The 16,063-nt window shown below is 30.3% G+C and overlaps 2 protein-coding genes and 1 long non-coding RNA gene across 3 annotated transcripts; 2 read left to right on the forward strand and 1 right to left on the reverse strand.

Moving 5' to 3' along the window:
• The first annotated feature begins 126 nt into the window (after positions 1-126).
• Positions 127-2,759, forward strand: LOC137808273 (protein RER1A-like). Its single transcript, XM_068609303.1, has 4 exons — positions 127-697; positions 2,006-2,186; positions 2,327-2,389; positions 2,468-2,759. The coding sequence occupies exons 1-3, from the start codon at positions 357-359 to the stop codon at positions 2,378-2,380; spliced, it is 576 nt and encodes a 191-aa protein (XP_068465404.1). The 5' UTR covers positions 127-356; the 3' UTR covers positions 2,381-2,389; positions 2,468-2,759.
• Positions 2,760-6,387: 3,628 nt separating this feature from the next.
• Positions 6,388-8,687, forward strand: LOC137808274 (uncharacterized). The gene is made up of 2 exons (XR_011080690.1): positions 6,388-8,136; positions 8,383-8,687. It is a non-coding gene; the product is annotated as an uncharacterized lncRNA (long non-coding RNA).
• A 2,115-nt stretch (positions 8,688-10,802) lies between these two features.
• On the reverse strand, positions 10,803-13,383 carry LOC137808275 (cysteine proteinase COT44-like). Its single transcript, XM_068609304.1, has 4 exons — positions 12,859-13,383; positions 11,761-11,996; positions 11,525-11,665; positions 10,803-11,339 (listed from the first exon to the last, which is right to left on the reverse strand). The coding sequence occupies exons 1-4, from the start codon at positions 13,295-13,297 to the stop codon at positions 11,061-11,063; spliced, it is 1,095 nt and encodes a 364-aa protein (XP_068465405.1). The 5' UTR covers positions 13,298-13,383; the 3' UTR covers positions 10,803-11,060.
• Between the last annotated feature and the right edge of the window lie 2,680 nt (positions 13,384-16,063).

Here is a 16,063-nt window from a genome sequence, read left to right on the forward strand (position 1 = left end):
TATATTATATTTCTTAATTTTTATTTTAACTAGTTTGTACATTGACTAAAACTCCAATAAAAAGTATCAAATATGTGAGTAAACTTAAATGGATTTATAGAAATGATAATCAATAATTTTGAATTCGAATTTTTAATATACCAATATCGAAAAGGGGAATTTTGCGGCCTATAAAAGAAGAGTCCTTTTTTTTTTTTTTTTGTCTATAAGATGAATTTTAAGTGAAAAAAATTGTTGGTTGAATTGAAGATTAGGACTGAAGAGGACCAAGAAAAGAGGGTTTACTTAAGCGACAAATCGTTGAATTGAATCTCGATTCCTCCCTCAAGGTGAAAGCGAAGCGGGTCCATCCAGCGATGGACGTCGCCGGAGGATCAATTAGAGCCGCCATATCACGGTGGGAGTTGGCGGTGTGGCGGCAGTACCAGCACGTGCTGGACAAGTGGACGCCGCTTGTGGGACGGCGGTGGGTGGGGTTGCTGGTGGTGGCGCTGATGTACGCGCTGCGCGTCTACTTGGTGGAAGGGTTCTACTTAGTGTCGTACGGTTTGGGAATATACATCCTCAACCTTCTGATCGGGTTCCTCTCCCCTCAGGTGGACCCCGAGATTCTCGACGGTGAGGGCCCCACACTCCCCTCCTCCGTAAACGACGAGTTTCGTCCCTTCGTTCGCCGCCTCCCCGAATTCAAGTTCTGGTTCGTTATCTTCTTGCATTTCTTGTATTCTAATTACTATTAATGCAATTCACGATCATCAATTAATTTCACTTCATCGGTCCCCGCCATAGCGCTTGTTCTGATCGATCATAGTTACCACAGAACCCAAATTCCATGGGTTTTATTTGCCAGGTTATTGTTATTGTGTATTTACAGGGTTGTGTGTGCTGCGAGTTTTTTTTTTCAAAGAAAAACAGTTGGCAACCAAACCGCAGGAATAGCCAAAATGTCTCAATTTGTGGGTTCTTTGCATTTGTCTACATTTCTTGTTGTGTATAATTAAGGATTGTGATGGAATTGCAACTCTTACTACAATCGCAATTTAAAATCTTGGCTGCATTTGTTACATGATGTAATCTTAGTATTTTCTGGAATTACATTTTTAATGATGTTATACCTAATAAAAGAATCATCGATAAAAAAATTAAAAGAGAAAAATGGAAAAGGAATACAAAAATGAAATGGTATGGAATAGGTAATTAACGTTGAAAATGAAATTCTATTCCTTTTTGAGGATATAAGACATTCTTTTTATTGTAAATTTTTTGTTCGCCTTCATTTTCTTGGGAATAACATTCGTATTTTAGGAAAATGAAAAAAAGAGAGTTTGTGTTCTGCTCTAGTTTCCATGCGGCACAGTAGCTTGGGGTTGAGACTGGTGCTGCTGCTTTGCCGAGGTTGGGTGAAGGGGTGGTGAGTGGTGACCACATGCAGAAATTTTGACCCTCTAAGTCGATGAATCAATAAAATAGTTAACGAAAGCAGCACCAATCTCTCAACCCTACTCCAGATTTTGTCAGTGCCAATAAAAGCTAGAGCAGTTAAGTTGGGTTATCCGGAGGAGAGTGTTATTATATGTCAAGGTGTTGAATTGCTGTTGCAGTCACACTTCCGTCTTGTTCTTGGTATTACGGAAAATTACAGAGAAATGTTTCGGTGGCATTGTGTCGAGAGCAACTCCAAAACCTTGAGGTTGTGGACAAATTTGCTGTTGTGAACCGATTTCGAAATTCTTGTTTTATGTGAAACTAAAAGAACATACATGAAAGGAGCAAATAGATTGATCTGTCGATTCAGATAAAAATCTGGATGTTCATGCCCACAAGTAATGAATTGTTCGGAAATGCTGACATTGCAAATCAGCATTGCATTTTATGTGTGACATTTATGGGTTTCTCGTTGGGTGTTGTGCTTCTAAGTTATAGAAGTACTTCGTTCACCTGAATCTTCATGTTTTTACCTTCAGGATTTTGACATGGAGATGTTGTTTCTGCTGATTGTAAACAGGTACTCAATCACAAAGGCGTTTTGCGTCGCATTTGTGATGACTTTCTTCAGTGCGTTTGATGTTCCAGTGTTCTGGCCAATACTCCTCTTCTACTGGGTGGTCCTATTCACGCTTACAATGAGGAGACAGATATCTCACATGATTAAGTACAAATATTTACCCTTCTCATCTGGAAAACAGGTAAATTAACATTTTCATTAAGTACAAATATCGTCATAACCGTTGTATGGCTTTTCCCATTATTGTGTTTTACATAAATACAGTTTCGGTTCTAATGGTAAAAGCTTGTTTCTTTTTTTTTTTTCTTTCAAAACTTGTAGCGTTATGATGGAAAGAGAGCATCACCTGAAAGCACAAGCCTTTCAGATGGCTGAAATTTTCAGGTTAATTGAACTTTGCTTAATTTAGGTAACAGATCATTATGTGTGGCTTGATATTATTTGCTGTATATATTTTGACAGCTAGGAAGTTGGAGAAAGTTGCTCAAAGTCTTGTGTGGACCCGGGGATGTCCGATTCCCATTGGAGCCAAGTTGTTTGGACTTTTGGGGTATTGAATATTTTTAAACCCTAGTAAAAGATTCAATCTAGGAAGATAGAATTGTGAGTTTCGGAGGACTCTTTCTTTACTCAATTCATTTTTCTTTATTCTGTATTTCTATATAGGTAAATGCCTCTTGTTCCTGAATTAGTCGTCAAAATAACTGCTTTTATTTTGAATTTCTTGCAATGCGTTTATACCGAGTTATCTTTTTATACTGCCTATATATATTTTAAATTTTTAATCAAGGTAATTTTTTGGAAGTATAATTTCTAGAAATAGGCTCATCAATAGGAAAATAAAATAAGACTATAAAGCGAATTAAAATTTTCATGCAAGTTAAAACTACCCTGAGCATCTCAACTTTCTTAGAAGTTAACCTCATTAGAATTATTTTTTTTCGGATTTTTTTCTTCGAGCAAGAATTTGAACACCTATGGTTTCGGTTGTTGTAAAACTCAAAGCACCAAAAGAGTAATTGACGTGCTTGGTTATGATTAATGACATGTTGAAGCAAATAGAAGGGGTAGAAGGAAGACAAATTAGAACAGACAGAGATGGGAATTAGAGCAGAGGGAGAAATCTTTCATGCATTCCTCCTTCTCATTCATGCATTTTATGGTATTGTTACTGTATCTCATGGATTGAATCTATATTTTTTGGGCCTCTTCATCATAGTTCATATCATCTCCTTTCTAATGGACAAACACTTTGTCTAGAAGGTGTAGATCATGATAATCCTGTAACAAGCCATCCTCAAGCTCCCCAGGTAGAGTCTTCGGGAAAGAAATCAAAATATGACAATTGCTTCCGGCACCCTACAACTATGGGAAATGATCAAAATAATGTTTTATGCAGTTTTTAAATAGGAGTTATTTGGTTTTATTATAATGATTTGGTTTTGTTAGAATATTTTTTTTTGGATTCCGAAATCTCTTTTCCACGATATTTTTTGGATTTTGTTATTTAGATTTATTTTTGGCATAAACTTTTTGTATTGAATTGTTTTTTTGAATGGGATTTTGATTTTTCAAATTTATTTTGGAATTTTATTTCTGGAACATAAAAGTTCTCTTCCAAATTCTTTTTTTCAGAATGTATTTTTTAATTCTGAATTTTCAATTGTGGAATGAAGGACAATTTTATAATTTTAAAAGTTGATTGAGTGTGGGTTCAAAATCATTGGGTGCAGAATATACTCTTTTGGTGGGTTGCCTTCAATTTTGGAAGCCACTACACTCAGAGGTACCACTTTAGGTTGGTTGTCAACAGAGAGAGTGGGTAACTACAACTCCTTATCATTTTTACATAATGGCTTGAGTTTGGAAGCATGGAAGATGTGGTGGATTTTGGAACCTCAAGTAAAATCTAACTCAAAGGAAGTGTCATCAATGCACTTGATGATCTGTCATAGTCCATAAAAATATTTGGGCAACTTTTCAACCATTCTTCCTCTCGTTGAAACTTGACATAAGGTTATATTTCAACTTAACCCACACTAAGTTACCCAAATGAAATGAATGTGCATGTACTGTTGATCTGCATAAGTCTTAATGTTAGTTTGAGCTTCAAGCAAATTAACTGATGTTCCACAAGTGCTAGATCTAGTAACATGAGGAAGTAAGGAAGATGGTAGTTTCCTATATTCTGTTTGATAAGGACTCATTCCAGCTGAAGTATGATACGATGAATTATAGTGTCATTCAACCCAATACAAAAACTTGCCCCCATTGAAAGGGTTTATTGATTTGGCGATCTCCTTGCTGATAATAAGCAGTAGTCATGCGTAACATAGTGTTGTTGAGCCTGAAAAATGATCGCAAAATAGGGCTCATGAATAATAGGATCTCAATCAGATAAAATGCATGCTCTTGGGTATCCTATGGAGCTTGCATATCACGAGAGGAAATAGACCAGCCACTTGCGAAGCTATGAAATTGGTATGCAGGGTCCCAAAACGCACAACCTTAGAAATGGCTATGATTTTGAAGGCAGCCCATTATGAAGTCAACGCATACATCTTCCCAAATGCTCGAAGGAATGAGCAATGGTTGTAGCCAGTCATAAGGCACATGAGTAGGAGACTTAACCTGTTGACAAATAATACACTTGTTAACAAAATTTCTTCCCAGGTCAAAAAAAGTTTTCTTACAAGGTCTTTAAAATACTAGCATGCCCGCCAATGGAATTTTCATGGTATTTTTCTAACAATAGTGGCGTAAGAGCAGAGTTGGCAGAGAGGTAAATTTTGCCTTGATGAAACAACACACATTTGATAGTCGAAAAACTCCTAGGGTTCACTTCTACCCACTTTAATTGTTGACTGAGCTCTTGATCAACATGATAGCTTATTGGACCTTTACAAAAACGTCAAAAATGATGCCTAACATTTGTCTGAGCTTTGGTATTCTTAAGCGTGCATTTACAACTCTATTGGAACCCCCAACCTTGTACTGAATATCGTAGTTGTAGCCCATTAGTTTTGAGAGATAATATTATTGTTCAGGAGTTTAGATATTTTGTGTTATTAATTCTTGTGAGCTTCGTTGATATGTATAGATGATAAATTTTCGTCCCAATAAATAGCCTTTGTAATGACATGTAATTTCCAACGGAAGTGGACGATCTTAGAAGCTTAAGGCAAAATTTCTTACTGAAAAAGATGACTAGATGTCTTTCCTACTACAACACAACACCCATGCTTAGTCCTGATGCATCTGTCTCTAAGATGAAGTTCTTTCGAAAATCCAACAAATGAAAGGTTGAGGCAAACACCTTGGCCTGTCTGTAATAAGAGGGATTCACAAAGCCAGAAAACTTGATGGTGGTTGGGATTATTTAATATAATTGTAATATAATTGAGGTTGTCGTATCTAAAGAGAATTAATGTTTTAATAAATATATCTTTGAAGATGAAGTGATGTGAAAACAAAGACTTCCACACAAAGCTTGTTTATATCTTTTGGAAGGAACTTTAGGATAGAAGGTATTGATGGAATAAAGTATCTTCAACAATTTTTTACTTGTCCTCTTCTTCATTTTCCACATGCTCTTCCTCATTCCTTACAACATCTTTCTCAATTTCTTCTTCAACCTTTGCATTTTTGTCAATGTTCCTTCCAATCACTTTGCCACTTCTTCACTTCTTCACTTCTTGTGGTAATTGATTTGCTTCAGCATGAACTTTATCTTGTTGTTTAGTTAAGTGATGGATTACTTGACTCATTTTTCTTGACCTACTTGGTTCTTGTTCAAGCCGGAAATGGCATTTGGGCAAGATCCATAACAGAATGGAACGATATGGATCACTTACTTCCTAAAGTAATCTCGGCAAATAACCGAGCTATTTAGGATTCTCATTTAAATACATACATGGATTTATCTCCAAATTATTACCTTAATTTATATAATAAAATCTCATCACAATCAATCCTATTATCACATAATTAATATTATGTTTTTATAAATGACTTTTATTCCAACATATTTTGTATTTAATGTAATTCTTTATCAACCAAAATATTGGAAATCCTCATTCAATTACCTAATGGATTTATCTCCATCTTATTATTACCCAACTAAATCTCGAAGCAATATTACACAAGGTAATTCTTCGAGAATTGATTCTTATTATGAGATATTGCAATTAAATTTATTTATGTCTCATAATTTGATATATTGTTATTAAATCTATTTGTTTTACAATAAAAAATAATGAAATTAACATAAGCTAATAAATATACAAACAACTCATTAAGAGTGTTCTCAACTTTTTCATACTCACTATACTCTTTATACATTATAATTTATGTTCTTGCTGGAGAATTTTCTGCATGTGCAGATCTTTCCCTTTCCTTGTGATCGATCACTGTTTACAGGAAAGCCACCCAATCATCATCTCGGAAACCATCCATCATCTTGGCGAGAACATTGACGTTCATGAGATTAGGTAAAAAAAATTCGATCTCCACTAGTTAACACATTTGCATTAAACTCTACACCTCTTAAATCAAAACACTTTTTTAGATGACATTTTATAAAAATATTTACATGGAATTTTAAAGTTTTAGTTTTCAAGTGATTTAGTAATAGTTAAATTTTTAATTGCAATAACATAGCCACACATCAACATCGAACCTTTTAAAATTTTATATATAGATAAAAGTTATACAAAATTCCTTGGATATTTTCTCTAACTAAAATTATATTTACGTCTAAGTAACTCATTAATTTAAAGTTTAGGTTGGAAGGTTAACAAAAAATGTCTGAAGAAACTTCTATTTGAAATAAAATAAATGACATAAAAAATACTTTAGATATTGATCTAAGTTTTATTCACCTTTTATTTTCAGAAAACATGTTTAGACATTTTCTAATTTTTTTAACTAATAATGAAACATATATTAAGATTTTGAAATAATCATAATATAATAACCACCATTTCTGAATATATATAAAAAAAAAGTTTTCTTCAGGGAGTAAGTATCCCATCATCTCTATGTGAAAAATTATAGAATTAGATTTCATTCTATGGTATTTTATTTAATGTTTTGGTTAAAATTTTCAAAATTTCAAACCTAAAGATTTTTCGAAACACTTCAAATTTTAAATTTTGAACTTTTAAAAAATTTAAATTTTCAAAACTTTAAAATTTTTAACTTTTTGAATTTTTAAATTTTGAATTTTTAAATTTTGAATTTTGAAATTTTGAAATTTTGAAATTCGAAATTTTGAATTTTTTTTAAAATTTCAAAATATTTTACCCTTTAACTTTCTTTAATTTTTTTTTTCTATTTTATTGTTAGATTAATATTTGATTTTGTTTCATTATTATGGACATTGCATCATTTTCTATTTTTTTAAAATTGTAAAATTTTAAATTTTTAAATCTTAAAGCCTTTTTGAAACACTTTAAAATTTTCAAAAGTTTTCAAATTTTCAAACCCTAAATCCTTTTGGAAACACTTCAAATTTCGAAATTTTATATTTTCAAAAAATTTAAATTTTCAAATTTTGAATTTTTAAAGTTTTAAATTTTTAAATTTTGAAACCGAAGGTTTTATAAATCCATCAAACCTCTTTTTCATTTTTTATTTTCATACTTCCATTTTGATATACCACAATTTTCCCTAGTTTGAATAAACGAGGGAGGAGTTTTCCATTTGATATAAGGAGCAATTTTCTTTTTGATTTACGAATTAATTTTTCATTTGGTATAATGAGAAATTTTCTATTTGATTTATTGATCAATTTTTTTTTTTTTTTATGTTCGTGTTGTTCCTTTTCTCTCTCTTTAGATTTTTATCTTTTTATCTTCTTTTGAGTGAAAATTAGTGTTGTCCTTTTTGTTGTTGATCGGTTATGGATGTTCGAGGTTTTCTACCGTGGCTTTGGATCGCTGATTGAGAAAATCTCTATAAGTTTTGGTGTTTGCGGTATGTTATGGGAACATCTCTCCAAGGTTGCCATTTTTTTCAAGGAACAAAAGAAGTTGACAATTTATTGACTTTGGTGTTGTTTGAGTGCAATATACTGATGTAAGTGATTGGGAAGAAGAATTTGTTGAAGACCTTCTTGAGCATCATAAGAGGTTTGTTTTCTGATAATTAGTTAGCATATATTCACTTTAAAAATGAAAAAAAATATTTTACAATAAAAAGCAATCCATGATAATTTCTCACTGCAGAGACTTCAGGAGAAACAAGATCCGGTTGTATTTGAAATTATGAATGTTCAAGAAAAAAACACAAAAGTTTCGCGAACATGTATCATGCTGAAGGAATGTTTGTGTGATTTCCTCATCAATTAAGATTGTGTTTCTAATGTAATATTTCAGAAGTTATCAAAGGCCATTGTTGAGGAATGGAAACCCATATTGGATGCTCTTGATATGGATGCTAGCAATGGAAATTCTTTGAAAGCTCATGCATTTTTACAACTAATAGCAAATTTTGGTATTTTATCTGGTTTTAATGAGGAGGAGATCCAGGCTAATTCCAGTGGTATTTCCATGTTGTCAAGTGTTGATTTGTGTCGTTACCTTGGGTATACATATTTGAGTTAATTTATAAATTAAAATATTTGTATGCAATATGTGTACCATAAACTAAAATCAATGGCCATGTTGTGTTCTAGATATTACTTGAAGTTTGTGACTTTAACAACTATTTTTCTTTCTATTCTCACTATTATAACATTTTGAAAAAAAAACTTTTATAAATCTTGACTCCTCCTTAAACCATCATATATGTGAAGTGGATGAAATAATAATTGGTAAGGATGATGTTAATTTTCATGTATATTGTAATTTTTACATTATCAATTAATTACAATTGTATCTCAAATAACTTTAAAAAAAACTTAAATATGATTATAATATTAGATACATAATAACAATAAAATATTGAATACATAATAATAATAAAATATAGATATATATTAAAAATAAAAAAAATGTAGATACACACCGTTAGTATATAATAATTATGTATTTTATACGTTTCGTATAAAATTATTTATGAGTGCATATATGATTTTGTCTAAAGATAATTAATTTTAACTATAACATGTTGCCAATTAAATAAATTGGGAACATGTTATAATTAAAATTAACTATTTTTAGATTAAATCATATATGAATTCATAAATAATTTTATATAAAACTTATAAAATATATAATTAATATATATATATATATATATAACACTATGTGTATGAAATTTAAGTTTATTGTAAGAATTTTGAGAGAATATTATTATTTAGCATATTGTTATTATGATAAATTTCCATTTCATGTATTTTTAATAAGTTTATTGCAATACTCTATTTACTTAAGCTTTTTGAAAAAATTTCTTAAGAACTTTTAACAAGGTTAGCCAAGAATAAATAAAAATGTTTACTCAGATATCTCTGAATGAATTGATAAATTATAAATGAATGCTAGGAAGTGTATTCAGGTTCAAAGGATATGGGTAGTATAATCAAGTCCAATGAATGTTGAGCAGTGTATCCAGGTGCCAAAACTTATAAATAAATGTTGGACAGTCTACCCAGGTCCAACAGATGTCTGAGTGTTGTACTTGGATCCAACAGGTTTCACAACTTATAAATGAATGTTAGGTAGTGTACCTAGGTTCAAAGGATGTTGGGAAGTGTACTCAGGTTTGGATGCTATATTAGAGTCGTAATGGTGTGTAGAAACCCATATGGGATTAAAATCTCAATTAGCTTGAATAGCATTACGAGAAACTTGTAATGCCCTTCGTGAGTTCGAAAAGTGGTCTTGTGAATATTCTCATCATGCATTCTAATATGGTGGAACCCCAAGCTTGTTAAATCAATGTGTGCCATGGAGTTCGTCTAACTGGTCAATTAATCAAATTGGGAAGCTATCCTTATTGGTTAGCAATGCAGAATTACCAATTTTCGTCTTTTTTCTAGACTAACAACATCGAAGAAGAATAAAAACTGTTGGTCTGATCAATCTTTCTTCCATCATTTCTCTAATCAATATTTTGATCTCTAGCTTTTGAAAGTATGGAAACATATAGGGCCTCACATTCACTGGGTTAGATCCTTGAAGAATGGGTATTTTTTCGTTAGCGCGACAAGGGGGAGGAAGCTTCTTGGGGCTTTCAAAAAGGTATACAAATGATATATCAAAGCAACCATTGGTTGAGTAAGGTTGAGAATTTGACAGTTAAAGGGAAGACAAAATGACATGGAGAAGGATATTTCTGTGATAACATTTGGTTGGAAATGGGCAACAATAGCTTCCATGACTTTTGGTTTGGCCTGGATCTCATTATCTTGGATCATATCAAGAAGGCAGTGTAAATAATCAAGTTACCCAAGATTACTAAGCAAAATGTCATTCCTGCAATTGACTTGACTCTTAATTTTCCTTTTCTTGAATCTGGTTCTAGGTCTCTCTGAGCTTAATTGTAGATCAGTGCCTCGGTTCGTCATGAGACCTGTTTTTTTAATTTTTTATTCTAATTTCAACTATTAAACTGAGTATGAATGTTCTTGAAAAGGCTTACGCTTTTCCTACGTTTCAATTTGAAATTTTACATGGCACAATGATAAGCAATTAGAGGGTAGCGCCGTGATATTTTCGCACTTCCAAGTGCTCTTAGTAGCATCAAGCATGAACCATGATAGTGCTGGATTTAGATAATTTCTAACATTGAACCGCGTGATTAATATTGAAGAACAAATGTACAAAGGTCATGGCAAACAGTGAAGATCCGTATATAAAATATAACTAGAACTTAATATCATTAAGGATTTCAGATTAAACATTCAAATGGAATAACAAGTGAAAACCAGTACAAATAGATAATCAGGCTCAGTTTTAACCTGAAGAAATTTATGTACAAGAATAGCCCACCAGGCATATCCAATAGCAGCATATAAGATAACAGAAACATCACTTGGTTGCAACTTTAGAACTTTTTCCTCTTCCAGATTCCAAGGATCCAATTCCAATTCCAAAATAATGATCATGTTATTTCAAGCACTGCTAATAGATGCCTCAGTGCTTTCATAAACTGAACTAGGAACTGCAGAGTTTAGACCATACTTAACAGGGTAGGAACAGTCCATTGCAATTCCACACTTCCCTTCTGAGGTGCTTCTCACGTTGCGCTCCATCTTGAAATAGCCATCCTCACCCCATCCAGTGCCCCATGAATTCCTCACCAGCCAGTAATCCACACCATTTTCAGTCCCATATCCAACAACCACCACACCATGATCTAACGCTGTTCCACATTTACCAGTAAACACACCCTGGAAAAATTCAGAAAACTTTAAGCATATACATTTGACAGCTAAACATTGTTGCATTGTGTATTAGTTCCTTGTCTCAAGCTTCTTATAAAATTAAAAGTTTGCATAATACCAATTTAAGAACATAGTCTCAAATGAAAATCAATGTAGTGATCAGTGTGTAACATTTTAAAGAGTATACTCACAGATTGATAAAGTTGCAAAGCCCTGCCAGAGGCTTCAATAGCAACGCTTACGGGTTGATGAGAAACAGCTTTCTTTAAGGCATTCTCGTTATTTGATGGAACATCCTCGTAACCATCAATTTGCACTACCTTGGTCTTTTTCTGTAGCAGTATAAATCAATCAAAATCATTAGAAACAAATCAATTATTTAGTTGAATATACGAGGCAAGGGGTTTAGAAAGATTGGTAAAGTGACCTTAGTTTGATCACAAGTTCCATCAATGCCCTGGTATGGATAATCTTCTTCTGTGTCTATGCCACCATTTTGAATGATGAACTGGAATGCGTAGTCCATGAGGCCACCGTTGCATCCTTCATCATACTCTCTGTCACAGTCCACAAGCTCTTGTTCTGATAGGGACACAAACTCCCCTGTAACTATGTTATTTATACCTTCCACAGCAGCCACTGTTGAGAACGCCCAACAACTTCCTGCGTCATTCATGCATAACACAATCTATTAACATGATAATGTCCATCCATGATTTTTAAGTACAAATTTTTAGTACTTTTAGTAAATAAATTAAACAGCTTTAATGATTAAGATTTTATCTGATAGATATGTCTCTAGAAAATATTTGAACTGGAGCAATCTTATATTTTTTCTTTTGCGAATTCACTTATAAATTTCTTTTCAAGGTATTATAAAAATAAATTTAATATTTTGCTTATAGAATAACTAAAATAAGAAAAGAAGTAAAAAACTATTCATCTGTACCATTATATAAAGAGATGCCTTTGTATTTTTTATGTGAATTTTTAATTGGACAATTTTATCTTTTAATAAATAAATAAAAAATATTGAATTACCGTTTTTTTGTTTTAGTTTTCAGGAGAAATTTCAAGCACTCGTTAAACCGTTAACGAAAATAGAAACACATAAAAATCTATTAACAAATTAAATTGAAATATTTTAATTTAACATTATTATCTTTTAGAAAAAGATACCCCAGTTTTAATTTTTTTAATATTTTCAGTTTAGATTTTTAAATCTAATAATACACCTCCCTCTTCAGTTTAGATTTTTCAAAATATAGCTAAATTTCAAAAACAAATCCAGGCAATCAAGTTAGTTACTAATAATGTGAAAAATATAAAAAATTGAAGTATATTAATACTCGCAAAACATATTTTTGAAGAGTATCATCTCACTAGAAAAGTGTTATACTACATAAGTTTAAACGAATACTTAATAGTTACGTAACCTTAGCTGTTACAGTAGAATTAAATACAGTTATTTAGAAACGTTATCTTTACCAAATGAAAAGGCGATAAGATAGGGAAAAAAACTTACCACAATTTCCCTGATCTTTGATTGGACCAACTGCACCTTTCAACCTCCAATCCACATGCACCGGCAACTGGTAGCCGGAGTTGTAAGCATAGCGGTGACCGGTGTTCTGGGTTTTCATGACCCTGCGTTTGGCATCAGTTCTGGTGCCCAAATACATGGCACGGTATTCCTCATTGGTGATATCAGCAAATTTGTTCAACCCAAGTGTGTATGTGTTGTTCTGAGCGTTGTGGTCTTGTATGAATCCTAGGTTGTCCTTGAACACTTGAAACCTCTTTTCCTTCTCATCCAACCCATTGTACACCTTCCGGTGCTTCATCAACCACTCCTCGTACATGTCCATGACCTCGTTTTCGGAGTAATTGATGATGGAGATGGCGGTGGCATGTGAGAACGTGAAGGAAAGGAGGAGCAAGGTGGGTATCAGCATTGAAGGCATGGTTGGTGTGAGGAAGAGAAGAGGAGGGTGAAAGGTTGAATGGTTGTTGATGAAGAAGAAGAGGGAGTGGTGAGTTTATATAGAGGGGAGTACTGTAAGCAATTGAGTTAGGGAAATAAAGGAATGGTAAAGAGAACTGTCACACCACGTGGCTTCTCAGAATGAATAATTGCAAACTCTGTTCCTTTCATTATTGGCGTTTTAGTAAATTCGTTAATACATAGTTATTTTTACGAAACTCATGTAGTTTAATTGCTTATTTTTATACATATACCACTCTTTTTATTTTTATTTCTTCCATCTAACACTTTTACTTTTATTTTTTCTAATTATCATTATTTTTTTTTCTATATTTCAAAAATAAATAAATAAATTACATAACAATAAAAAAAAACAAAATCAATTAATATTAATTAAATTTATTTTTATTTTTTATCTTTTATCTTTATCTTAATTTTTATTTTTATTTTATATATATATTTGTTAGTTATTATTATTTTTCTGTCATTTTTTATTTATTTCTGCTTCTATTTTTATTTTTATCGTTATTGTTTTTATTTTCTATATTTATTTATTTTAAAAAAATCTTACTTTTAAGCATTAAGTATAGTATTTGTATTAATTTTTTTTAGAATTTTGCATTTAGGTAGACACTTCAATATTATCTGAATGTCCACTATTAATTAATACTAATTGATTTTGATTTTTTTATACTTATGTGTCCTGTATTTTTTACTTGAAATTAACAAGATTACATCATCAATAATAATAAAAATAAATACTAATTTATGTTTATAGATTTAACTTTTATGTTGTTATATGGTTTAATTTTTTATTTTCTTCAATCTTAAAAAAAATTAAACTAAACATTTTTAATTTACTACTTTTTTATTTTTATTTTGTAAAAACTCATTTCTTTATTCATTAATTATAATTCTAACTATTTTAAACATTAAAAATATTTATTTTTTTAATGCATTCAAAATTAAAATTATTAATTTTTTTAATTTATTAAAAAAAATTTACTTTTGAACTGTGTTAGATAAGAAAATAAAAACAAAATGGTGCTATATAAGAAAATAAAAACAAAATGAAATAGATGGAGAAATAAAAAATGTAAATAGTGTTATATGAGAGATTGGGTCATTTAATTAATTGAACATTAATATCATGGATTTCATTTATTTGACAAACAATTATATTTATTAAATACTAGTGTAAATGAAACATTTTGTGCTTCTATATATTTTACAAAAAAAATATTAATAATAATATTATAGAACACTAACTTTTAGTATTTAGACAGTTTATTTTTATTTATTTTTTATAATTTTAAAATAAAACTAAAAATATAATAATTTATCTTCTTTATGTATATTGTTATAATTTTTTTAATTTTAAAATACAATTAAGAATAAAGTAAGAATTAAAATGTATAGACAAAAGGAAGATTTTTTATATATATTGTTATAGATGTTGTAATTTTTTAATTTTGAAATATAATTAATCGTATGAAATGTGTATAGAAAATGGGGAATTTTGATCTTATATTCTTATAGATAAATATAAGTAAATTTTAATTCTTCAAAATTTATTTAATATTAGTATTTTAAAAATATATTTATATATAATTCAAGAACCATCTTCAAATAATATTACCAAGAATAATTTAGAAAATATAAGTATATATTATATGAAACCAATAATGTTAGATCAACTTAACTATTGTTCTTAGTAGGCGTAAATTAGTTAGTTTAGCTCATGTATGAAGAAGTAAATATTATTCCATTTTTTTGTTTTATTTAGAGTAAATTGCACTATAATTTAAAAAAAAATTGATAAAATATTAACTTTATCTCTTAATATTTCTATTTAATAAAATAAGAAAATATATTAGTAAAATGGTAATATATTTTGAGTTTCGTTAGTTTAGTAATTAGGATAATTAGTATAAAAAATAGAATTCTTCTTAAAATAGTACATAAAAGCACTTAAGTTAATATATATATATATATATATATACACGGTTGAAAATACAGAAAAGTTTAAGTATATTAACTTCGACTAAATTAACTTTTTACGAAAGTAAACATTGATTTTTTTTTATGTTCTTAAAATAATTTATATACTTTTTAATTTATTTATTTTTTTATTAAGAAGAGTTAAAAGTATTACTCAAAATATTATTTGATTTGATCAATCCTTTTATGAAAAAAGTAGTTTAAAGCAGACTTGAAATATGGAATCTCAGTTAGATTACTTCTAGAGTATAAAACCATGGGAAGTACTTTTTTAGTAAGAAAAACTCTGTAAGTAACTTTTTTTAATATATAAACAACTTTTTTTTAATTTTAAATAATTTAACACATAGACACACGTGTAATTTATATTAAAAATAATATTTTTATTTTTCAGAAATTCAATTGAAAAGGTTTACGGGAAAATGTCCCAATGGGATGCCATTATATATAAGATTACTTTAATTCTTTAAATTAATACTGTGTGTTAATATATAAAGATATTTTGAATATCACTACAAAAGTAGCGTTGATGATAATGGTACATAAAAAGAAACAAAATTCTTCCTTCTTAAGTGAGTAAAGAATTTATCATATTTTTTTTCCATTGTTTAAGTGTGGAAGATGGTGGCAATGGCTATGTTTTTTGCGTTGTTGAAAATAAACATTGCCATGTATACAGTGCTTCCAGTTTTCTTCCAACAGAAGGATTCCGTTTACTTTCGAGTTAATCTACCTACAACCTTTC

This window comes from Phaseolus vulgaris, chromosome 3 (genome assembly GCF_000499845.2).
Source record: "Phaseolus vulgaris cultivar G19833 chromosome 3, P. vulgaris v2.0, whole genome shotgun sequence".
Lineage (NCBI taxonomy): Eukaryota > Viridiplantae > Streptophyta > Magnoliopsida > Fabales > Fabaceae > Phaseolus > Phaseolus vulgaris.

What these genes read in the sequence shown, in the direction of transcription:
- LOC137808273 (XM_068609303.1), top strand. Translation starts at nt 357, where the DNA reads ATGGACGTCGCCGGAGGATCAATTAGAGCCGCCATATCACGGTGGGAG. An exon ending in CTCCCCGAATTCAAGTTCTG is followed by an intron (nt 698 to 2,005) that starts GTTCGTTATCTT and finishes GATTGTAAACAG; the next exon opens with GTACTCAATCACAAAGGCGT. An exon ending in CCTTCTCATCTGGAAAACAG is followed by an intron (nt 2,187 to 2,326) that starts GTAAATTAACAT and finishes CAAAACTTGTAG; the next exon opens with CGTTATGATGGAAAGAGAGC.
- LOC137808275 (XM_068609304.1), bottom strand. Translation starts at nt 13,297, where the DNA reads ATGCCTTCAATGCTGATACCCACCTTGCTCCTCCTTTCCTTCACGTTC. An exon ending in CAAAGATCAGGGAAATTGTG is followed by an intron (nt 11,997 to 12,858) that starts GTAAGTTTTTTT and finishes TGAATGACGCAG; the next exon opens with GAAGTTGTTGGGCGTTCTCA. An exon ending in GAACTTGTGATCAAACTAAG is followed by an intron (nt 11,666 to 11,760) that starts GTCACTTTACCA and finishes ATACTGCTACAG; the next exon opens with AAAAAGACCAAGGTAGTGCA.